The 25112-nt window shown below is 42.1% G+C and overlaps 1 protein-coding gene across 13 annotated transcripts in view; it reads right to left on the minus strand.

The window, feature by feature from the left end:
• The window catches only part of CUX1 (cut like homeobox 1), a 339895-nt gene that overhangs the window by 138800 nt on the left and 175983 nt on the right, over positions 1 to 25112 (minus strand). For all 13 annotated transcript variants that reach the window (XM_039849000.1, XM_039848999.1, XM_039848998.1 and 10 more), the window contains exon 4: positions 11479 to 11557. In XM_039849000.1, coding sequence (XP_039704934.1) covers positions 11479 to 11557 — 79 coding nt within the window. The remainder of the gene's footprint in view (positions 1 to 11478; positions 11558 to 25112) is intronic.

The following is a 25112-nucleotide window of genomic DNA, read 5'->3' on the forward strand; positions in this document are numbered from 1 at the left end:
AACAGAACCAGAAACGACAAGAGATAATGGGAGTAGCTGATAAAAATGAAAACTATTATAAGCATACTCAAGGATTTAAAGAAAAACGTAAATACAATAAGAAGAATCAAATGGAATTCTAGAGCTTGAAATACAGTATTCAAAATTAAAAAAAAAAAAAATCCCTAGATTGGCTTAACAGCAGATTAGAAACTGCAAAAGAAAAATCAGTGAATTCAAAGACACAGCCATAGAAACTGTCTGAATAGAAGCCCAGAGAAGAAAGTGAAAAAAAAAAGTTACTAAAATCTCAGCAACTTATGAAACAATATCAAGCAATCTAACATACATGTCCCAGAAAGGGGTCAGGGGTATATTTGGAGAAACAGTGGTGAAATTTTCCCAAATTTGGTAAAAGCTATTAACCTAAAAATCCGAGGAAGTCAACTAAATCCAAGTAGGATAAACACAAAGAACATCATTAAGCAAAATCAAATTGCTGAAAAGAATAAAAAGAAAACTTAAAAACTAGAGAAAAGAAGGCTCATTATATATAGGAGAAGAAAGATAAGATTGACTGGAGACCTGTCAGAAATAAACTCAGTCCTGAGAGAGAAAAAACCGAAACAAAAACTGCCATACAATTTTATACTCAATAAAAAATAACCTTCAAATAAGAGGGTGAGGTAGAGATTTTTTTGTTTGTTTCAGATGAACAAAAGCTGGCCAGAGTTTACTGTCAGTGTACTACACTATAAGACATTTTAAAGGAAATACTATAGACTAAAAGAAAACAATGCCAGATGGAAACCTAGATCTACACAAAGGAATAAACAATGTCCAAATGGCAAATATATGGGTAAATATAAAATACTATTTTTCTCATTTTTAATTTCATTAAAAGATAATCGACTATTTAAAAGGAAAAATAGTACAATGTATTTTTAGGGTTAAAACATATGTATAACTAGAACGAATAACAATACACAAAAAACAGGAGGGAGAAAATGAAGTGTACTGTAACATTCTTATGTATGTGAAGTAGTATATTATTATTTGATAAATTATTTGATACTTAATGTAAACCTTAAAGTAACCACTAAGAAAATAAAACAAAGAGTTATATAGCTAATAAGAGAAGTCGGGAGATGAAATAAGATCATAAAAAAAAGTAATCAAAATAAAGCAGAAAAAATACAACAAAAAATTGGTAAGACAAATAGAAAACACTAAGATGATAGACATAAACACATCTACATTCATAATTACTTTAAACATAAAAGATCTAACATTCCACTTAAAAGGCATATTACCAGACTGATTTAAAAAACAAGACATAGCTGTTGACAAAATATGTAACAAATATAACAACAAAGATATGATAATACTAAAAGGACAGAAAAAGATATAACATGAAAACACTAATCAAAAGAAAGCTGGAGTGCCTATAACAAAATGAGACAAAAAAACACTTTAGTACAAGGAATATTACCAGGAATAAAGAAGATCATTTTATAAACCTAAAGAATCAAACTATTAAGAAGATATAACATTCCTAATGGTACATATACTCCAAAATAAAACTTTAAAAAACATGAATTAAAAACTAACAGAACTGAGAGAAAAAATCCACAATAATAAAGTTTTCAAAATTCCGTTCTCTATACAATTAATAGTACAATTAGATTGACAAGCTAAACCTAAAATTTATATAGAAACTGAACTAGTCAAAACAATTTTTAAAAAGAAGACCAAAGATAACTTATATTACCTGATTTCAAGATTGATTATAAAGCCAAAGTAATCAAGACAGCATATTAACATAAGGAGACATACAGATCAATGAAATAAAAGAGTCCAGAAAAAAAACTTCATACATATACCATCCATTAATCTTTCAATGAAATTTGACCCTTACCTTATACCATACATCAAAATTAACTCAAAATGCATCGGAGGCCTAAAGGTAAAAGAAAACACTATACGACTGCACTGATAAAACACAGGAGAAAAATTTATGACCTTGGGCTAGGCAATAATTTCTTGGAACATAAAAAGCAAGAACTACAAAAAAAGAAGAAAAAAAATCCAATTAACTGGACTTTATCGAAATAAAAAACCTCATCTTCAAATGACTACAAACTAGGAGAAAATATTTATAAGACAACCCAATAAAAAAATGGGCAAAAGATTTAAACACTTTATAAGTGAAGATCTATGAATGATCAAAAAGCACATGATAAAATATTCAGCATTATTACTCATCAGGAAAATGCAAACTAAAATCACAATGAAATATGCTATATACTCACTAGATTGTCTACGATTGAAAAGACTGACAAAATCAAATGATGGAGAGAACACAGAGCAACTGAAACTCTCATAGTTATTTGTGGGGGGGATAAAATGACACAACTACTTTGAAAACAGTTTGGCAGTTTCTTATCCAGCTAAACGCATGCACTCATCCCATGCTCCAGCAATTCTAGTCCTAGGTATTTACCTGAGAGAAATGACATCCATATGATAATTGTCCATGAATGCTTATAGCAAGTTTATTCATAAGGGTCACACACAAAACAATCGAAACGTCGATCAGCAGGTAGATGGGCAAGCCACTTGTTACATACTCACACAATGGAATACCATTCCACAATAGAAAGGAAAGGACCACAACACCAGCAACGACACAGACGAACCCCCAACACACCATGCTGAGGGAAGGAAGCCAGACACATAAGAGCACAGACCCAATGACTCTATTTATGTGTAACACTAGAAATGACGAACCTAATCTATAGTGACAGAAAGCAGATCGGTGGTTGCTGGTGTTTGGGATCATAACAAAAGTATTGAGGTGATAGATATTGTTCTGTATCTTGACTGTGAGGGTGGCCATACTACGAAATTGTACACTTAAAATGGGTACATTTTATTGTATGTAAATTATGCCTCAATGAGGTTGATTTTAAAATACAATACTTTGAGTTTTTGTATTGCTAATAACATATAAATTTTTAGTCCTTTTTACTCTTCATCACACCCTTTAATTCTATTTTTAGCATAAGATTTCCAGTGTATTTAATACACTACTGTAATTACACCTGTATATCAGATAGGAAGAATATATCGGTGGTAAAAATTCAAAATCTTTTACTATTGGGGTATATAAACAAAAGTAGTTTGCAGACCACTAATTTAGACCTATCGGGCAGGAGGAGGTTGGGTGAAGGTGGTGAGCCCAGTGAGGTGAGAGGTAATGGTAGCTAGGATGAGGGTGGTGGTGGCTGATGTGATGAGTGGTCAAATTCGGGATATATTCTGGAGGCTGGATAAACAGGACTTACTGATAGATTGGCAATAAGGTGTGAGAGAAAGAAAGGAATTTGGGCTGACTCCTGCATTCCTGGCCCGAGCCACTGTATGCGTGGTGATGCCATTTACCTTCCTGGGAGGGCTTGAGGGAAAATTAATGGTTCTCTTGTGGTCATGTGGAGTCTGGAGCCTAAGAGGTATCAGCAGTCACCTAGACGGAGAATGTGAATGGAGAAAAGAAAAAGGCTAAGAGAAGAGTGCTGCAGAAGAAGAGAGGTAGCCACGTAAGTCTGAGGAGGAGGAATATAACTGGGTGGGAGGTGGGCTCGGCAGGCAGAATCGGTTCTCAGGAGGCTTTTGCTGTGATGGGGAGTAGGCAGTTGGCCGGTGGCTGAAAGACATCATTCTCCTCTAACCAGATGTATTTTCTCAGCGAAATATGAGGACTGTGAAGATCAGGGTAGAAAAAAGGTTTGAAATAGTACATGGATGAGGCTACAGCGGGCATAAAGTTGGGGCCAGATCATGTTGTGTAGACTTTACATAAACTAACTTACTGTGGTCCTCCAGGGACCTGGGTACGTTTTATTTTGGATCACTATCACACCCTGATCAAGCCCCACCATCCTGGTGCAGGGAGGTTCCAAAGAAGGAAGAGGACACTGCTGCACTTCATGGAGAGCAACAGAGGCTGAAAAGCAAGGCTTCTGATTAGGCAGGGCAACTAAATGGGGCTGCGCCGTGTTGGGGAGGGCGCGAGGACGGCGGGTCGGGGAGACGGCCAGGCCAGTGCCGAGCTGCCTTTCCGTATACTATGAGGACTGAGATCGACCTCAAGAAATCTGAACCCGTGTTTGCGCAGAGCTCTGTGGCTAATAGGGCCACTCCCTAGCCCCACATCAGCCAGAGGGTGACTGTGCCCCTTGGAGTGCCATCCCTGTGATGACATCACAGTGTGGCAGACACTACTTTTCGCCAGGGCACTCTAGGCTAATGTAATCATACGATTACATAATTAACCCAGCTGTCTCATTAAGAAAATCAACTGGAATTCAGGGCATAATTAGTCATAAAGCAATTAGCATGCTGATGAGCAACTGATGAAAAGCTGTCTAGATATCAAGTGCGCCAGGACCACCCCAGTTACAGCAAAGGGGCACAGAAGCGGCACACCTCTCCGTGCAAGTGAACCAAGGATTCCCTGAGTCCTGGCTAGTGAGTTCTTGCACTCCAGCCCGGTGTCAGGGGAGAGGGAGAGCCCTGAAGACGATGCAGCAGGTGAAAGTGGGGCAAGCGACTCAGATGCTCATCTTGTCAAATTTGCCTTTCTTTAAATTGTTCATAGCTACTTCTTCAGCCTGCAGACATATGGTGAGCAAAACAGAGGGGCTGATCAGGCCCCAGATTTGTTTTAACCTGATCAAAGAGGGTGGGAGAAGTTGCCCCTTGTCTATGGGAAGAGCATAATGTCCCTGAGGCTACTGGGAGCAGCTCAGTACTGTAGCCCGGGGAGGAGACAGGAGGGCATCTGCAACCCACAAGCTTCTTTCTGAGGCTGCAGCCCTGGTTCCTCTTCAGTTCTGATATGGTGCTGGCGGTTGGTACTTAGAGGAAAATGTTTCATGAAGGCAAACTGAAAGTGTGTAAGGAGGATCCTACCATCTGGGCACCTGAGGTTACAGAGTTCTCTCTGAAGGGCCTGGGCATGGAATCCTCTGCCAATACCAGGAGACCTAGAATACACGGACTGGAATACCCTTACAGGATCCAGCTGGAGCAGACACATTTCTACAGCCTTCAAAAATGCCACCAAAGTGGCCTATCGATTAAATCTTACTATAAGAAGCAAGAGGGTGTTTCTAACGAAATCATAAGATTTTGTCCTTGCTATGGAATCCTTGAGTAGGGACACACAGGGAAGAAGAAAGAAGAATGAAAGAAACAGAATTTTGTAATCATAACCAATAGTGGGCCCTCACTTGAAACCAAGTGAGAGGAACACAAAGGCATGGATTACTATTTTATTCTTAAGAGGGAGCATTACAAAGTAGTTCTCAAAAGTGATGACAGTCCAATTTATTTCTGGATCTTCAAATGCTAGGCTGATGGGGATATATATTCACCAGGAGAGGTTTTCCTAAACCCAAATTGAAACCTCACCCCAAGAGCACCTTGGAGCAGGGGCATTTGGGAGTGGGTTCTGAAAATGGAGTGTCCTACAAATGGACTCTCTTCAGCCAGTTCTCTTTCAGGACTTCTGAAAAAACACCTTCTACATACAGTCACAGGCCAGTTACCCTACAGACAGAAAGTGAGAGAAGTCAGTCATGAAACATTGAGTTCTAGCAGTGTTGCATGAGTCAATGAATTTTTTATATCACTGGTAATGTGCTTCCTAAGATTTAAATCTTAAAATAAACCCTTCCAGGCACTGCCTTTGTGTTTGAAAGGTTTGTGTTTGACGTAAACCACATCTTAGCAAGGAAAGAAAGATGACTCTCTTTGTATGAGGAGGGGGCCACAGATAGAGGCAAAGGGGCAAGGGGAACTTGCACAGAGGTCCTTTCAATGAACTCTGCAACTAAAGCAGAGCTCCACGATACCAATGCACAGGTGCCATTAACTTTTTGTCTCTTTTTCTCCTTTCTAGGAACTTTAAAAAATAACCATTACCGAGATGTTTCTGGGACCTGAGGTTAGAGAGTTCTCTCTGAGGGGCCTGGGCATGGAATCCTCTGCCAACACAAAGAGAAAAGTCACAGTTGTCTTTTACAGAGATTATTAAGTGTGGACAAATACTGAAATGACCTCTGCTAAAGTTCTTATCTGTAACCCACTGATAAGGGCTACTCAGAAACTAAGATCACAAGTTGAGTATTTTACTGGATTTATGCCTTTTCTCCCTGATTGTGGAGATAAATACATGCTCATTGTAAAACATCTGAAAAGCATCAAGAAGAGCAAGTCACCCACGCAAGGTTAATTCCTGGCAGATTATGCATGCCATCATAACTTTGCTCAGAACACAGTAAAATTCCAGCTATGCAAGAGCCTATAAGAGGAGGTCATTCCAGGATATTTCCAGCTACCTAGGAGAGTTACATTTTAAGAGCAGAGGTATTTATTTCTTGTTTCATTACAGTAAGGGATAGAGGTTGCCTATTTAACCTGTTTAATTATGGAATATTTTCTCAAAGGTACTGTACAGTCTCCTACCCAAATAGGACCCACCTGAGGGAGGACAAAGGTCAAGTCTCAACTGTATTTGTATCTTAGGTGAGCGGTCCAGGGCCTGGAACACAACAGACTACTGGGAAGTGCCAGCTGGCTGAGGGAATATGAGAATATGACTACTTAGATAGCATGCCTCGAACCTTTATTTGTACACCCGGCATCACTGTTATTGACAGATAGTCACTGAACTCTGCTCTCGCCCACAAATATAGATTCCAATGCAGAGGGATGCTGGCCTTCTGATTAGGGAGCCTGTCGCAGAGGAACTCTCCATTTGGGGGGCCTAGCCCAGGTGTCCTTACCAAGTCATGTTTTTGCTGGATGACGATGCTGCTTTTCCTCATGTGGCTAATTGTTAGCTAACTAATAAATATAAATCTCAATCAGAGGTGTAGTAAAATAAAAAAATTAAATATTTTCATGTTTAAGCTATCCCTGCTGATTATGTACATTATGATGTAAAAATCTGTCTGTGATAAAAATGACAGGTGAAGCCACCTAGATTAATGACATAAAATTATAACTTATTTATGAATCTAAAATTACTCTTTTACTGTCATGATGTTGACAATAAAGACAAAGAACATTTTCAATTAGAACAACAGAGATGGTGCTAGAATTAGGAACAGGAAGCTAATTCTCCAAACTTTTTGTTGGTCTTCCTTTTAATTTTGTAAGCCAGTTGGAACCATGTAGACAAGTATTGTTACCCAGAAATGAACTGTCCTAGTTGTTCTAGCTGCCTTTTGGCCACCCATTCCACCTCCTACATACAGCTGAAATCTCTGTTTCTCTCCAACTCAGTCCTCCAACTGAAACCAAACAACCTCATCTTTCCCTCCCCATATCACTTTGGTTTCTCTTCCAAATCTGTTGTCCAAACTGCAGTCAGGATGATTTTTTATTACACATACCTGATCATGTTATTGCCCTACTTAAAACTCATTAATGGTTTGTCTGTTAGATATAGTCCAGAATCCTTCACATAATCTACTAGGCTCCTTCCAACCTGCCTTCGTAGCTAGATGACCACACTGATGTATGCCCTTTACTCAGCCCTAACTATGAACGGTGGCCCCTTGACGACTGACAGTATCTTAGTTTGGATGATACAGCACCCGGCCACCCTCCTTGCTCACCAAGCTCACTGCCCCAGGGCAGCTGCCTTTCAGCCTGCCTAATCCTACCCACTCTATACTCTCATGCCCAATGGGCTCTGCCTCCAAAGTACTTACCATACCTAAAATTCAATAATTACTTTTGTAATTACTTTTTAATGCCCACATTCACACCAGACTCTAAAGTCTATGAGAACACGAAGCTACTGGCTGATTTGCTCACTGCTCTGTCCCTGCAGCTCAGCGTGATTCCTGAGACAGCAAGGGGATGGCGTCTAAGGTGCTGACCCAGAAATCCCAGGGAATGAGGGTCACTGCAGTGTGGAAGGACTGTGCTTTGGCTAAAGGAGCAGAATATTTACTATAAAAAGCATCTTAAAATACTCTAAAATTGACTAGGGAATGAGGAGTGTTCTGGTGGCAAATGAGAAAGAATGTAAACATGGGGTCTTACCTATTTTAACTGTTAAGAAGACTCAGGATGATTATGTATTTAAATGTTTATTTAATGTCTTTAATACAAAGTAGGTTTTTGGAAAGAGAATATTACTTGGGATTTTGGATGTGGAGCTGCGATGACTCCAATGTCTCTTTTCCCTTGAACAGATAAGTCCCAGCACTAGGGGAGAAGAGGGCAGGAGGGGAACGGGTCGGGGCAGAAGGAGAGCCCTGCTTGGTGCTGGGTGTGTAAAGCTTGGGATGCCAGCAGGACAGCTGTACCGGCCACAAAACCCAAGGCCTCTCTTTGAAGCACATGTGCTGGTCTGATGAACTCCGAATACTAAGTGTCATATAAACGTCTGTGCAGGCAGGTAAATCTTTATATATAGAGTGACACTAAACAATATGGGAGTTCAGAGAGCTATTAAACGGCTCCAACTCAATGAAAGATACGTTCCGCTCCCTTGCCATTGAGGTTATTAGAATGCTCCACTGTGCCCTCCCTCAATGAACAGTGTCAACCTTAGGAGTACAGTTCATTAATTAATTAAACAAACATTTCTGGAGTTTCTGCTACACGGCAGGCACTGGGGTAGACACTAGGGAAGTAATTAGGGACAAGACTGCATTGTTCCAGTCATTCTGCCCAGCCAGAAAGGAAAAGAGCTGAGTTCCAAGTAATCACAACACAGGGAAACACAGGGTGCTGGGAGCGGGGCGTGTGTGTGAGAAGGGCACACCTGAGCGGGACCTGGAGGTCAGCAAGCAGTGTCACAACAAATTAAGCTGGAGGAGTAAGATGAGATGAACTGAGAAGGGACCTGGCCTACTGGAAGCGTGGAGGAAGGATGAGAGGGAGGCAAGCCTGTAAAGCACGAAGCCTCGCGTCACTACACTATAGACGTGAGAGGGGTGGCCTGAAAAGCAGAGTGGAGAGCAGAAGTTGGGATGGAGAGAAGTGGATGGAACGGAAAACATATGGCCAGGACTTAGTGACTCAGTGCTCTGGTGTGAGCAGCTGGGTAGAAGGTGGTGCTGTTCCCTAAGAGATGGAACCCAGAAAGAAGACAAGACGGTTTCCTCTGAACACACTGGGTAGTTTTAGGGTGCCCATCAGCCATCCCAGGGGAAATGTCCAGGAGGCTGCGGGATATGCAAGCTTACACTCAGGAGTGAGAACTGGGTGGAGATAAAGTTTTCAGAGCTACTAATGTGACCTTTGTGAATTATGCTGTGCAAGCATTCAACATGGCATACCTATGGTACTCTCATGCCCAATGGGCTCTGTCTCCAAAGTACTTACCATACCTATGGTATGCCATGTTGTGCTCCAGGTGCTGCACAGAGCAATACAGCCAAGTTGTCTTCAAAGAGCTTTCGTTCTAGAAGGACCAGCAGATAAGAAACAGGAAAACCCACAAATAAATAAAATTTCTGGAAGGGGAAGCGAGTAGGGACTGCTACAGTCAGGTATCTGTGTCAGTCTCCAAGGCCAATGGGACTCTGGCTCTGCCTCTTCCTCAGGTGGCTGGTTGGCTCTTCCTAGGCTCCTGGAACTGGGCCACATGGTACGTATTTAAAATACCTGTCCCATTATTCTCAAGAGCTTCCTCCAGTTTTCTGAGATAGCATAAGCTGCTGTTTCTTGCAACTAGAAGACTTAATGCACCTCATCTGTTTCTGGGTTGGGTGGGATTGAAGCCTGAAGTGCACAGACAGTTAAGGCACCTTGACTGCCCCCAGCTGCATGACTGTCAGTAAATGCAATGCTATTGACCAGGCCGTTCCTGTAAGCCTCAGCCACAGGATTACTTCATCTGAGCAGAAAGCAGACTTCAAAACAAAGGTAGAGTACTCCAACCTCCATTCCTCCTTCTCAAAGAACTTGTTAGATCTGTCAGACCACAGAATTTGTAAGAGAGAAATGCCTGGGATGTGGGTAAAAGAGAATCTATGAGGTGCACAGATGGACTCTGACTGACTTTTATTATTATGGAAAACATCCAATATTATTTGCTCCCACCATCTTAAACTGAAGTTGCAAGCTTTAATTCTCCAGCCCAAAATGACAATTACAAAGAATATCACCAATATGGGAAAAATGTGGATGATACGTTAAGTGAAAAAAGTAGACTATAAATATGTACCCATATTATGATCAAAATTCTATAAAAATTTGTGGCTGCCCAGATGAGACATTTCACTAAGGGAAAATCTAGGTATAAACTGGACTTTTAAAAAAGGTAGCGTAGGTTATTTAGAAAACAGCAGTTAAGGGCTCTCTGGGTCTTTGTCAAAGCCAAAATAAGCCTGCCCCCTTTCAACTAAGTCATCAACACAAAATCTGCATTTGCAAAGATCATGCCAGTGGGACCACCAAGCTGCCAGTGACCCAGAAAGAGTGTACTCTGATTCATTTGCTGTGAAGAAGACTTCTCATGAGCCTTAGTCAGTCTTCAGGGAACCTCTACTTGGTTAGAAACTCTTGCAGAAAATCAAAAGGCTAGAATTTGAAACCAGGTGCTAGATAAGCTCCTATGAAAGCAAAAGTTTTAGAACAAAGAAAACCATTCTCCATCACTAGGCTGTTCCCCCTACACTGTTCCATTTCACAGATGAGAAAACTGACGCCCAGAAAGAAAAAGGAATGTGACAAAGGCCTCACAACAAGTCCCTGGAAAAGAATCTGGATCTCCCTACTCCCTGTCCAAAGTGTTTTCCACCACCCCTTGCTTTGGGTGACCTCTATTAACCCTAGCACCCGGAGGGGACAGCAAAATCTGCAGTGGACCTGAATTAGAATGTAAGTTCAGAAATAAAAGAGACCTATCTCTGCTCTGCTTTGTTAAAGTAGTTCTAGTAATGTCAGTAATTCATATACCTTGTTGCAGCTAACAGAGCTACCACTTGCCCTTGGCTATAACCCTTAAGTAAGTGAAAGACTTGGCCAGAGGAGTCACTGATTCCCTGCCTGATCTGGGAGGGAAGTGAGGCATTCTAGGTGCCCTGTTAGGGCTGTTCCTGAATGTGGAATCAGTCAGTCCAGACCCATGACCATCCACGACATCTGCACAAAACACATACAGGTTCTAATTCTTCTCTGTGAAACTTGCAGTGTTTTATGCCAAAGCTAAAGGTAGCCTCACAGATTTGAGTTTCTGCATTTACAAAGGCATCAGCTGGAGGTTGTGATTACTTTAACAAATGTGCACTTAATTTCCATACCTACCCAAAGTCTGGGTTTTGGAGAATTCACATTCCCAGAGCTCCTCAGTTTCACGGGGAAGTTGCCATGGTTGGCGTAGTTCTCATAGAAAAGCTAAAAGTAAGCCTGAAACCCACCAACTCTCCAGACACAAGCCCACTGTGGGTTATCAGTACTTGTGCTTACCTGGAACATCAATCAATCTTTTGTAGACATTCAAGAAGGCTGCCTCAGCTTCTTTGCTTCTTTTACTCAGTGCATCAATCTGAAAGAGAATGGGGGGAAAAAAAAGACAAAGAGCTCAAAATTTGTCAAGAGGTAATTTAAAAATCATTACACATCTAGTGAGTTCCCACAGCAAATGGAAGTCTAATTTCTCTATGTAAATGCTGGACAACTGGGCCTTTAACCTCTTAGAGGAAATGTCTATAAACACAAGGGAGACAATCCACGTGGGCCCAGCTTGTGAAGGTGCAGTGCTTCAGATGAAGCCATTTGCAACACTCAGCCCCACTGCCCACTTTTGAGTGTGGGCTTTCCACAGAGAAAATGGTTCGGCACCCTTCCTGGAATCTTTCCTTTTTCTGTAAGTATTTACTAAGAGCTGACCGTGTGCCAGACACTGTGCAGGAGGTGGGACAGACAGGGACAGCTGCTCGCTCCAGGAGCTCGAGGGCCAGTAAACAGGTAAGAAATCCCAGCTGGGAAAGTGCTAGGTAAGCAGAGCCATGGGGATGCGAAGAAAGGGACATGAAGCAGAAAAGTAGGTGACGTCTGAGTGGAGGCCTCCAGAGCTGTTCGCCATGAGATACCACACAGAAGGGGAAGAGCACATTCAAACACCCAGACCCCAAAACGAAACATACCCGGAGCTCTGTTCTTAAATCTGGGGTTCATAGACCTTTAAGAATTTTATGAAAGCCAAGGACCGTACTTCTAGAAATACATACCCACAGTTTTGCATTCTATTTTAGGACACTCACATGTCCACTAGTGTTCTGTCTATGGAATCCAGAATAAGAACCCACTGGTGGGGTGGGAACATGGATACATGAGGAGGAGTGGTGGGCTATGAGACTGGACAGGCGAGGAGTCAGACCACGAAGGCTGTCAGTGCATGTGGAGGAGGGTGACCTTCATTGTTTGGGCATAAGTCAGAGTGGAAGGACGGGATGGGGCAGGAAGGAGGCAGCCATTCAGTGGCTGTTGCCTTCCCCCAGGTGAGAAACGTGCAGGGAAGTGAAGGTAGGGATTGAGAGGACGCCAATCAGAGAGATAGGGTCCAAGTGAGTGGATGTGAGGCCCAGAGGAGCTGGGAAGGTCAAGGATGGCACCTAGATTTCTAGCTTAGGCAACGAGTGAGTTTCTGTGATGGTGGCCAGGACCAGTTTGCTTGGTGAACTAACCCAGTAGAGCTAGTTTCCTGCTAATGTAGTCTTATTCATCAAAAAAAGGTGACATGTGGAACTATTGAGTGAGCTGGACACACATCGAAAGAGCCTGACTGTTAGATGGACTCAGTACATGTTTTGCTCACGTAATGCTTGCTGAGACAACAGATCACTTTTTACACCTGAAGCATGCAAGATGCTACATGCATGAAGTTCATACTGGCTCAGGAAAAGGACACTAAATTATATATTCCTTCTGTCCCCTCACAGAATTATACTCTCTGTCTTCAATGTTATTAAAGAGGCAAGAGGATGTGCTTTAATTACAGGGCCTCTCACCTGAGACAAGCAACAATTTGTTGAAGACAGAGAGGTCGCCTGATTAGGGATGGGAAGACCCTGAGGAACAGGACACGCGGCTAGCAGGGGCCAGGTCTTAGGAAGTCCAGTGCCAAGAACACTAGTGATGCAACCATTTTGTTTCAACTTCAAACAATTGTGTTCCAAGATTGCTATTTGAAGTCAACTGTTTGGAACTTGGACACATATTTTCCCCCCATAAAATAAGGTTGTGATTTAGGTATTGGAGTTTTCAGAATAATCCATAACAGCTCCTTAAATATGATAAGACGTTCTCTCTTTATTTTTAAAATAAAATGTTTTTTTTTCTCTCTGAGTATTAGTAATTCATGCTCTTTGAATCAGAAAAATATCAAAAAAGAGAATTAAAATCATAATGCTGCTGTTCACTAGTGGAAGTCACCTTTGTCTCTCATCTGTAGTTCCCTTCAAATTTTTTTCTAACTTAAAAAACATAGTTGAATGAAATGTAGGCATATAGGGGAACTAGAGGGATAGAAGGTAGATTAGTGGTTGTCTAGGGCTGGGGAGAGAAAGGATGGGGGTTTGGAGGATGCAGGTTTCTTTCTGGGGTGGTGAAATGTTCTACAATTGATTGTGATGATGGGGCATATGTGAATACAGTAAAAGTCAATGGACTGCAGACTCTAAATGGGTGGATTATATGGTATGTGAATTATATCTCAATAAAGCTGTTAAAAAGGTATTATGTGTATTTGAAATCAAGCCATATGTAAAATTTCATATTATGCTTTCATAAATCTTTTACAATATCTATTACAAATTCTGGAAAATGTCTTAATACTATTTCAAATGGACCTAACCAGCACATATATACATGTTTTGAGTAATAATGGATTTGGAGTTGCCTCTCCAGATGGCGGGAACACTGCCTGCACATGGGGTCTCTCTCTCGCCCAATAGCGTGTGCCCACAGGAAGCAGAGTGTCTGCCCAGAAAGCAAGGCAGATGCCTTGGCTGCTCTCTGTACCTCACAGAAGCCCTCACATCCTAGGTATTCTGACTAAGCGCACAAAGGGTGACTGATTGACTCTGTGGTAGGGAAAGGATGGGATCTAGAAGGACCCTGAGACATCATCTTCAATCTCCTGTCTGCGTTGTTGATGGGGACATGAAGGTAAGGGTTGGTAATCTACAAAGCACGTCTGGGGACTATTATGGGTTGAATTGTGTCCCCTCCAAAGATGTTGAAGTCCTAACCCCCAATGTCTATGAATGCGGCCTTACTAGGAAATAGGGCCTTTGCAGGTGGTCAAGTTAAAATAAGGTCATTAGGGTGGGCCCTCGTCCACTATGACTGTGTCTTTAGAAAAAGGAGAAATTTAGACACAGAGACAGTCACCCATGGAGGGAGAACTCTATATGAACATGAAGGCAGAGATTGGGGTGATACGTCTACAAATGAAGGACCACCAAAGGTCACTGGAAAACCACCAGAAACCAGGGGAGGGGCCTGGAACATATTCTCCCTCACCTCCCTCAGAAGGAACCAACTAGGCTGACATCTTGATCTTGGCCTTCTGGTCTCCAGAACTGTGAGACATAAATGTCTGTTATTTAAGTCATTCACTTTATGGTATTTTGTTACAGCAGCCCTAGCAAACTAATACAGGGACCACGATTCTGAGCCCTCCTCCTATTTCCTTTCCTACAAATGTAAGAAAATTAAAACTCATTAAAATTAAAGTATGAGAAAACGAAGTCAGGCCAAGTAGTTTAATTAATTCATTAAGCAACGAGACTGTGAGGTTTCTTAAGAGAGGTGATGACTACTCCGTGTGTGGCTGAATTTCTGCTTGATGAGGTCCCTCCAGCCCATTTCTAAGATTTTCAAACCTGGAAGAATTTGTTGATTCTGGGAATTTTGATATTTTCTATGCTTGTTCACTCTTTTGGCTCTTCCCTATGGCCAGTGCCCTTGTCCAGGTCCAGGCCTTGGAGTTCGAGTTTTGGTTTATTCTCTGCTAGCTCCCTCTTCATTGTGGTGGGCTTTCCCTCGCTGCTGCCTGGGACGTCCTATTTCTGCATGTTCGTTTATTTGAATGCCTTTCACTGGCACCCAGCATACACCCTGCCAGCTGGAGGGACCCAGCATACACATTCTGGGAGAAGTGGGGCCCAGGGTTCTGAGTCTGGAGAGAAGAAGGTGGACTCAAGTCAGGGCTGGCCGGCCTTATCTGTACAAGGGTGTATGAGCGCCCAGCTCTCACAGCTGAATGGTTAGGTGAGCTTGTGTGAATGAGTGCTCATTGCTTGGACAGGGAAGGGCTTCATGACAGTGACTTTGTCATTGTAAGAGCTTTCCTCCAGGTGTCCACAGCTTCGGCCCGAGAATTGGGGCCCTTTATCATTTCTGAGTTAGCACCTCCCTCAGGTGCTTAGGCCTGTGTGCTACCTGCCTCTGAGATGGAGAGCCAGGGCTTGGCATCATAGCCCTTCACACAAAGGGAAAAGGTTTATGAATGAGAGGAGGTTTGTGGTGAGGTCTTAAGGCACAGATTTAAGAAGAAACTGGAGTTAAACATTTGGGTACTAAATGTGCAAAGACAGCCTGAGGTAGAGATTCTGCCTCTCATCCCCATTCCCTCAAAGCCATTTTGAGGAAGGACAAGGACAGGTGGTAGGATTGGGGCCCATCTGGAGAAACTGACTGCTCAGGCCCTGGGCCTGGGTAAAACCTGTTCTGCTCCAGGGATCAGCCTCCCCTCCTGCCACGCCTCACACTCCAGACACACCCAGTTACTCCCTGTTCCCTGAACACATGAGCAATTTCCTTGCAGCCTGGAAGGCGCCTCCTAGGAATGTTCCTCTGATCCTTGAGGCTCAGCTGATCCTTTTCCCTGCTGCGGCCACTCTGATCACCATAAGGGGCTGTTCCAGAACTGCAGATAAGATTCTCTTAGGAGATCCTAAATTCCTTGAAAGCCCAAACTATGCTTCCTCTCAACAGCCTTTCTTCCTGAAGACTAGAACATACTAGGTGTTCAATACATTTTTATTATGTGAATGAAAATTTATCTAAATTGGTCAACTGTTTAATCCGTAGAAGTGAGCAAATGGTTAAGGGATCCAGTTTTCAAACTTTATGAAAATGCTTCATAAGTAAAGAGTTCTTTGTTCAGTAAACAATTATTTCATGTGCTGATGGGATGACAGTCACTTGGCTGGAGCCAGAGTCTTGGAAGCATCTTTTCCCACTGCACACACCCAGGAGCTCTCCCCGCAGTGAGCTGTGCGCCCTCAGTCTAGCAGGATGCTGAGGGGCTTCTACGGCAAGTTTCCTGGATCCAATAATTACCTTCCGGCAATATCACTTTATAATGCCGAGTTCGGTTTTTCTGTAATATCAACTAAATTTAAAAATAAAGGTCTAAAGAAAGGGTCTAAATCTCAGACAATCAATATTTGCTTACAGTAGTATGAAAACTCAGAGGCTATGTTTAGAGACCAAGTTCATGGATATCAACCGCAAGACCCCTGAGGTTTAGAAGGAGTGAGAAAGTGCCCAACCATTTGGGTGCCAACATAGTTGCACTGTGGAGTTTTGGGAGTTGTGTGGCATGCCGAATGATTGCTCCCAATCTCTCTCCATCCTCCCTGTAGGAGGCACTGCACATCTCTGCCCACTGCCATGTGACTTGTGGTGTAACGGCACCTTCTATGTGGATGCTTTCCCGCCCCACTGATGTCAGGCTTGACTACGTAAACTGCTTTGGCCAATGGATTACAAGTGCCATGTCTGAGCTTAAGATTTAAGAGCGATTGCACAGTTCAGCTATTGCACGTTCTCTCTGCTGTCAGAACAGCATGACCTGACAGGAGCTGCTTCTTCCATTGGGATCTGAAACGAAGACAACACATGGTGCCAGAACCATCAGTCAACCACAGCCAACGTGTAATATGAATGAGAAATAATCTCTTATTGCCATAGATTGGGGTTGCTCATTACTGCAGCACATCTAGTAAGGCAGTCTACTTCAAGTCTTAAGTTGGTCACATCTCTAAGAAGATTGCACAAAGTAAAAATAAAGAATAAACAACTGATATCCTGAAGACCAAAGGATTTTTATCTGTTTTACACTTGTGTTTATTTTTGCCAGGGGTAAGGCAGGGGGAAGATGGCATGACAGAGTAGAACGGGCACAAGACTGGAAATCAGAAGGCTGGATTTAAGACATGGCTCCATCATGCATTTTGTAATACTGAGCCAGCTAGGTACCCTCTGCCTCTTTTTTAGTTTCTATGTCTAGGAAAAGGGAATGACAAGAATGCCTGCCTTGTAAGAACCCTGGGACAATTGCATGAGACAGAAGATGAGACAACAGTGTAGAGCTATTCATGAGCTAGTTTTCAGTGCTGGTGATACTTATTGACCCATGATGTATTTAAAAGGAGAAACATCATGCAAAATTTGTCTAAGTTAAGTATCAAAATTTCAGAGGGTCAGAGAATTCACACACTCAAAGCATTAGTTACCGTACAAAAGAAATTGCCATTTTTGAAAGAATTAACCTGTTAAGATTGTCTCTTAAACAATATTTTCAGTGGGTTCCAACAACTTTTAGGGTATGAGTATATCTTAAAATGACATTTCCTGCAGAAAATCTGTCACCTATCTATAACTCAGAACATGAATGGATTTGAGGCTTTGGGAGTTGTTATTCGAATTTTCAATAGGAGTCTCTAGTTTTCTGCAGAGGAAGGAAATGTGGGGCGAACAAGTATAAGCCTGAATATTAACTGGAAGACGCTCTGCTTAGATCTGAAAAAAGGATAAAATACTATAATATTTATAAATGTGTAAATCCTCCTTCTGCTCCAACCTTGGCCTCCAATCAATTAAGAGTCTTGCTCATTTGGCATCAGAAATTGATTTCAGAATTAAATCTCTTTCCCTCCTTTGATGCTTCAGCCTTAATTGAAGCTCCCCATGATTTCCAGTTTAGACACTGCAGACCAGTACCCAGTACCCTGGATCTCCTTAACTATAGCCTCTCCTTACCAAGGAATGTGATGTGTCCTTCACAGTGGCCCTGGGTCATCGTTCTAGAGCCCCAAGAGAACGTTTGGCCATCGTGCCCTAACAGCTTCTCCTCAATCCTAGATTACAATCCACATCCTCAGGCTGGGTTTCCAGATCTCTACCGATATGGCCCTTGCTTACGCTGCCAAATGACCATGCTTCTCCACGCCAAGGCTTGGAACCCCTCAACAATCCATGCCCCTCATGCCTCCAGGGCTCTCCACCCTATGTCTTTTGCCTAGAATATCCTTCACATCAGGCATGGGGAACCCAGTCTCCCTTCATGAGTCAGCCTAGGTGACACCTTCTTTGTGGTGTCCTTTGGACTTCCCCAGGCACTGCTGGTCACTTGGTCCTTGTGCCACCCAAGCTCTCTGTAAATCCCTCTCTGCCCACTTCCCACACCGTGTGATGATGATTCATGTTTGTGAGCTTTCTCTCTACCACACTGTGGTCTGTCCTAGGCCTGGGCAGTGGTACCTGCCTCTCTCTACACCCAGCACTCAGGTCTTAACTAACACAGGAGGCTGCCTTGGAAGTGTCATGAATGAATGAGTGTGGATTCCAGGCAGAGAAGGCTGCACAGGCCAAAGGATTCCTTGAAGCTCATTGTTGAGTTCTGCAGCACTGATTACTTTGGAAGATGAGAGTTATAGGAAACTATAATTCAAAGCTTTAAGAAAGTTTTTACTACTCACCGGGGTTTAGCCTAGTCTAAAAAGTGGGAAGTCATGACAGCTAAGCTCTGATCTAGTTTAGAGAAGAGCAAACTGCTCATCAGGACAAGAGAATCCTGGCAAGGCAGCGTCAGCAGGGGAAAGAGAAGGCAGGGGCCTTGGGGTTGGAGATAAACTAGCTAGTTGATATCGTCATCTCTAAAGTGGAGAAAATAAGACCCATTCATAGGTTTTTGGTAAGCACAGTCGTCCCCCCTTATCCTTGGGGGATATGTTCCAAGACCCCCAGTGCATGCTTGAAACCATGATAGTACTGGATCCTATATATACTATGTTTTTTTCCTATACATATATACCTACGATAGAGTTTAATTTATAAATTAAGTGCAGTAAGAGATTAACAACAGTAAGTCATAATAAAGTAGAACAACTATACCAACATATTGTAATAAAAATTATGTGAATGTGCTATTATTAAGTAAAATAAGGGTTACTTGAGCACAAGCACTGAAATACCACAATAGTTGATCTAAAAACCAAGGCAGCTACTAAGTGACTAATGGGCAGGGAGTGAATACAGAGTGGGAGTGAATACAGAGTGGAGCCGCTGGACAAAGAGATGATCCACACCCTGGAAGGGATGGAATGGGATGGTGTGAGATTTCATCATGCTACTCAGAATGGCGCAAAATTTAAAACCTATAAATTGTTCACTTCTGGATTTTTCCATTTAATATTTTTGTACTGTGGTTAGCCTCAGGTAATTGAAATCACAGAAAGTAGAACCGTGGATAAGGGGAGACTGCTGTATTAAAAAGGAATGTGTGCAAAATGCCTACAACTGGGCCTAACACTTGGTGGGCACAGAATACTCTTGCAGCTGCTATTATTACAATGAATGCTCTGCTTGTACATGGGTGACTACAAAACCTCCCTGAGGGTGGCCTCAGTCTGTGTGTCCCATGTTTCAGCTCACAGTGAAAAGGATGCTATTCATTTGCACACTGGGGTACACCAAGTGGGCTGCCACAGGCACCCCAGTGCTGCCCATCTGGTACACCTCTACAGGCCACAAACAGGGTGTCTTGTCATACCAGCTGTGAGGCATGGATACAGACAATGGCATAGACTTTTACAAAGGCCCAGGGATCACCAAAAAATTAGGAAACAGAAAGACTGGTCTTGATGCTTGCCTAGTGCCTGTATATTTTAAAATGGAAAAGGCTTATCTTTCCAAGGTGTCACCCAGGCTTTGCCAGGCATAGGCATAGGCAGGACAGTGCCACATAGAGCCAAGAGCCTGGATACAGTATCAGTAGAGCAGGGTTGAATCCCAGCTCCAGCAAAAACGTAGGTACAGTACCTCAGCTACTGAATTAACCTCTCTGTGCCTCAATTTCTTTGTCCGCAAAGTGGAGAGAATAAATCTTGGTTACTGTAAATGGTGAAGTGGCAGTGCCACTTATCAGATGTAAAAACAAATCAAGTCACTCAGAACCAGGCCCCTAAGCAACCGCCACCCCAACCAAAGATATGACGACACCCTAGCACAGTGCATTGGGGCTGATCATGGGGCCCAAGGCGAATAAAGTGTGTGCTTTGAAGGAACACAGACTTGAGTTTGAATCCACCCCTGGCACATGCTTGCTGAATGACCTGGAGTGGGTTACTTAAACTCTTTAGGCTTTGTTCTCTTCATCAGTTTGGTGAATAACTTCCTCCTCGCTGAGGTGATGTTAAAATGAAATGTGAGAACCTCCCACATCTAGTATCGGAGTACGGTCTAGAATGTACAGAGATTGACTAAACATCAGTAACCTTCCTCAAGAAATCCAAATCCAGCATTCTCTTTCCACCACATTATAGGTTGTTCCCCTTTGCTATCAAACTAAGCAGAAAGCCAAAATGCTTGAAGTCTCCAGGGATGAAGACACTTAAACAACATTTAAGACACCACGGTGGCAACGGCGCACTCAGAAATAATCCACTAGCCTATACCCTGGGAATTTACAAGCTAATGATTTAGAAATAAACACAGCTCATTAACAGAATTTTCAAATCGATGTGCTCTGCTGGACTATAGGCCAATAAGGATTAGCAAGAGCTGCAGGGATACGAGAGAAAAATTGTGTTTCACTCTACGTCAAAATTCTTTCAAGAGCAAAACATAATTTGAAGAGACACGTGGAATACCAAAAGTCAACAGAGAATGACCAAAGTCCTGTCCAAAACACATGCATATGCAGCCACAGCTCTGGAGTTCTAATTTTAACTGAACACAGCCATGTAAAAGGAACAGATGTATTTTCTGAAGGAAGATCACAGTAGCAGAGCCTAGTAATTCTCCTCTAAGTGTATGTTTACTTAACGTTTGGTAAGTACTAGTCCTGCCATTGCTGTGAGAGTTCTGTGGGGAGACCGGAGAGGACCCGCTGTGGAGGGAGCCCCTCTCCTAGCTCCTTGGTCACCTCTGGCGCGATACGGAGAGAAGAGACATTGGAGATGGGCATGGGAGCCTACTGCCACCACCAGCTTTGTTTCTCAAGGTCATGTTCACGATTTGTGACACCCAGATGGAGTTCAGTGAGGAAGAAGCATGTCTACGACACTCCCCATTTGCAGAGAATTGAACAGGACTTACTGGAAATCCCTACAATGCTCAACACAGGGTGGACAGACCCCATGGGCAGTTTTGGTTATAAAGACAATGCAGTGTAAACCCAGGTAATGACACAAGATTGTGTTTTATGTATACTGACAGAAATATTCCTTAACTACCCCCTTACTCCCGAAGTTTCTAAAAAAAGAAAACGAGAAGTCCAGAAGAAGATGGTGCCACCACGAAGAATGAGTGGAGAAATAAGGATGTGAGGTCAACGAGAAAAGCTCTGTGGCAGAGGACAGTATGATAATAATAGTAAATATAATAAAACAGCAACAAGCATGTTTACCTTCCTTTATAGCTTATAAAGCCCTTTCATGTACATCTGACATTCTGGCTATCAACACATATCTGAAGGGCTGTTGTGGGGAAGAAGGACTGGCTTTCTTCTCTCTGCCTAGAGTGCAAAACCAGAACCAACAGGTAGAAACTACAGGAAGGCAGATCACAGCCTAACATCAGGAAAACCTCTGCAAACAGTAGAGCGCTTCAAAAGTGGAACGTGCTGGCTCCCTGTCTTGCTTACTAGTTTGTTCATTCCATGCTCGGTCAATAAAATCATTTGAATAGTTAAAATGTGCCTGGTGGTGTGCTACTCTATCCTCTGGGGCCAGAGCCTCTTACTACTCCCAGAGGGTTCAGGACGGGCAGTGCCATCTGCTCACCTCTCCACAGGTAAACCGCAGCAGGAGTGTAGGGAAGGCTTCCCAGATGGTGAATAACCTGGGATTATTAAAATCTATTTTTGTGAAAGGGTAATAGGTATGCATAGTAGAAACATTTAAACATGTAAAAACATATATGGCATTCAGCAAGGTTGCATAATACAAGATCAATACACAAGTATCAATTGTCTTTCTATATACTAGCCGTAAACCATTTGAAAGTGAAATTAAGAAATGTTCATGGATAGCAAGACTTAATATTTTTAAGATGGCAAAAGTTCCAAATTGATCTACAGATTCGATGCAATGCCTATCAAAATCCCAGCTGGCTTCATTGCAGAAAGTGACAAGCTGATCCTAAGATTCAAATGGAAATGCACGGCATCTGAAATGAAATAACCAAAACAATCTTGAAAAAGAAAAACGAAATTGGAGGACTCGCACTCACCAATTTCAAAACTTAGTACAAAATGTGTCGCTGGCATAAGGGCAGACATATAGATCAATGGAATAGGGAGTTCAGAAAAAAACTCTCATGTTATGGTCAACTGAACTTTAATAAGAGTAAAAACACATTTCGAGGGAGGAAAGAACAGTCTTTTAACAGACGATGCTGGAACAACTGGTTATCCACATGCAGAACATGACTGGACCCCTACATCACACTATATGTAAAAATGAACTCAAAATGGACCAAAGACCAAAATGTAAGAGCTAAAATTATAAAACTCTTAAAAGGGAACACAGGTCTAAATCTCTGTGACCCTAGACGTGACATTGAAAGCACAAACAACAAAAGAAAAACAGACAAACTGATTTAATCAAATTTAAAACGTTTGTGCTTCAAAGGACACTACTCAGAAAATGAAGACAACCCACAGAATAGAAGAAAATTTTTGCAAATCATATATCTGATAAGGGATTAGTATCCAGAACACAAAAAGGTCTCTAGTGACTCGACAATAAAAAGACAAATAATAATTAAAAAATGGAAAAGGATCTGAATACACATTTCTCCAAAGAAGATATACAAATGGCCAATAAGCTCATGAAAAGATACTCAATGTCAACAGCCACTTGAGAAATGTAAATCAAAACCACAATGAGATACTACTTCACACCTACTAGGACGCCCATGATCAAAAAGGCAATGTTAAGTGTTAGAGAGGATGTAGAGAAATTGGAACTCTGTACACTGCTTATGAAAATGCAAAGTGATACAGTCACTTTGGAAAAGACTTTGACAGTTCCTTAAAATGTTTAACATAGAGTTTCCAGATTACCCAGCAATTCCATTCCTAGGTACATACCCAAGAAAAATAAAAATGTATATATATGCATAAAACTGTATATACATGTTCACAGCAGCATTTTTCATAATAGTCAAAAGGTGGCAAAAATTCGAATGGTCATCAGCTGCTAATGGATAAATAAAATGTGGCATGTATATACAATGGATTATTTTTCAGCCATAAAAAGAAATGAAGTACTGATACATGCTACAATATCAATAAATCTTGAAAACAATATTTAAGTGAAAGAAATCTGTCACAAAAGGCCACATAATGTATGACTTCATTTATATGTAATGTTGAGAACGGTCAAATCTATAAAAATGGAAAGTAAGTAAATTAGTGGTTGCCAGGAGTTGGGGGTAGGGTGAATGAAGACTGATCCCTAACAGGTTTGAGGTTTCTTTCTGAGGTGATGAAAATGTTCTGGAATTAGATAGTGGTGATGGCTATGCAACTTTGTGAATACACTAAAAACCATTTAATTGTAAAAAGAAAATAAAAATACCCTCCACCAAAAGTATAAGTATACAGTGAAAAGTAGGTCTCCTTCCACCACATCCACCTGTCACCCAGTTTCTCACCCAATAGGCAAAGATTCTCTTGTATATCTTTCCAGAAATATTTTATGCATTTATAAGCATCTGTATATAAACACTCTTCCTTTTTTTTTTTTTTTTAAAAACAAAACAAAACATAAATGGTAGAATATTATAGATACTGTTTGGAATCTTGTGCTTTGCAGACTAAGATGAGTTTTCAAGATGAAAGAAGATCAGCTTTCTTTGTGGTGGGAGAGGCAAGGCTTCAGGGAGGAAGGGAAGCCTAAGCAAAGACATGTTGAAACAGAGAGGCCTGTTCAGAGAATTGCAGGATCTGCTGTGCCTGGAGCAGAGGAGCTGAGCTGGGAGACAGGAGGCTGAAGAGCAGGCAGAGGCTGGACAGTGGAGGGAGGCTAAGCCAGAGGGCAACAGCTTTATGTTGAAGGCACTGGGAGTCCCTGAGAATCAGTCAGGAGTGACCTGAAATGATCACTCTGGACAGCAAGGCAACTCCACAGGAGGTTGAGAGTCCATGAGGGGGTGGTAGCGACAGTCCAGGAAAGAGATGGAAGAAGCTGTGTGTTGGGAAGGAGAGATCCAATCCAAGTGAGATGAGGGAAGCAGAATCCACAGGGTTTGATGGCAGACATGGGTCCTCCCAGAGTTCTGGCCAGGGTGACTGAGGGCTGATCACCTCCCTTGAGATGGAGAATGCAGAGGCTGAGTGCATTTGGGGGTGGGTGGAGATTTTAAGTGTGTAAGAGGCCCAAGGGGAGAGTTCCATTGGGGTGGGGGTGGGGGCTGATATCCTGATACAGGAAGACAGGCCCAGGCCTGAGACAGAGGTCTGGAACTTTGACCCCACGTGGCCCAGATGAGGTTACTCGGGGAACAAGACGAAGAGGTGTGCAGTGAGAGCCTCCTGAGGGAAGCACTGGTGTTTAAGAGATTGAATTAGAACTACCATTTATCCAGCACTGCTTTATAGCATGATTCTTTTAAATTTTTAATATTTTGAGATAATTATGGATTCATATACATTTGTATGATCTTTAAATATATACATGTAATGTCTCTAGTCTGCAGGGGAGATTTTTCATTATGAGGATGAGATAGAGAAGCTAAAATGACTCAGTCAAGGTCACACTGGTAAATGATGATGTCAGGATTCAAATCCGGATCTGTCT

The sequence above is a fragment of the Pteropus medius genome, unplaced genomic scaffold (assembly GCF_902729225.1).
Source record: "Pteropus medius unplaced genomic scaffold, Ma_sr-lr_union100, whole genome shotgun sequence".
Classification (NCBI taxonomy): domain Eukaryota; kingdom Metazoa; phylum Chordata; class Mammalia; order Chiroptera; family Pteropodidae; genus Pteropus; species Pteropus medius.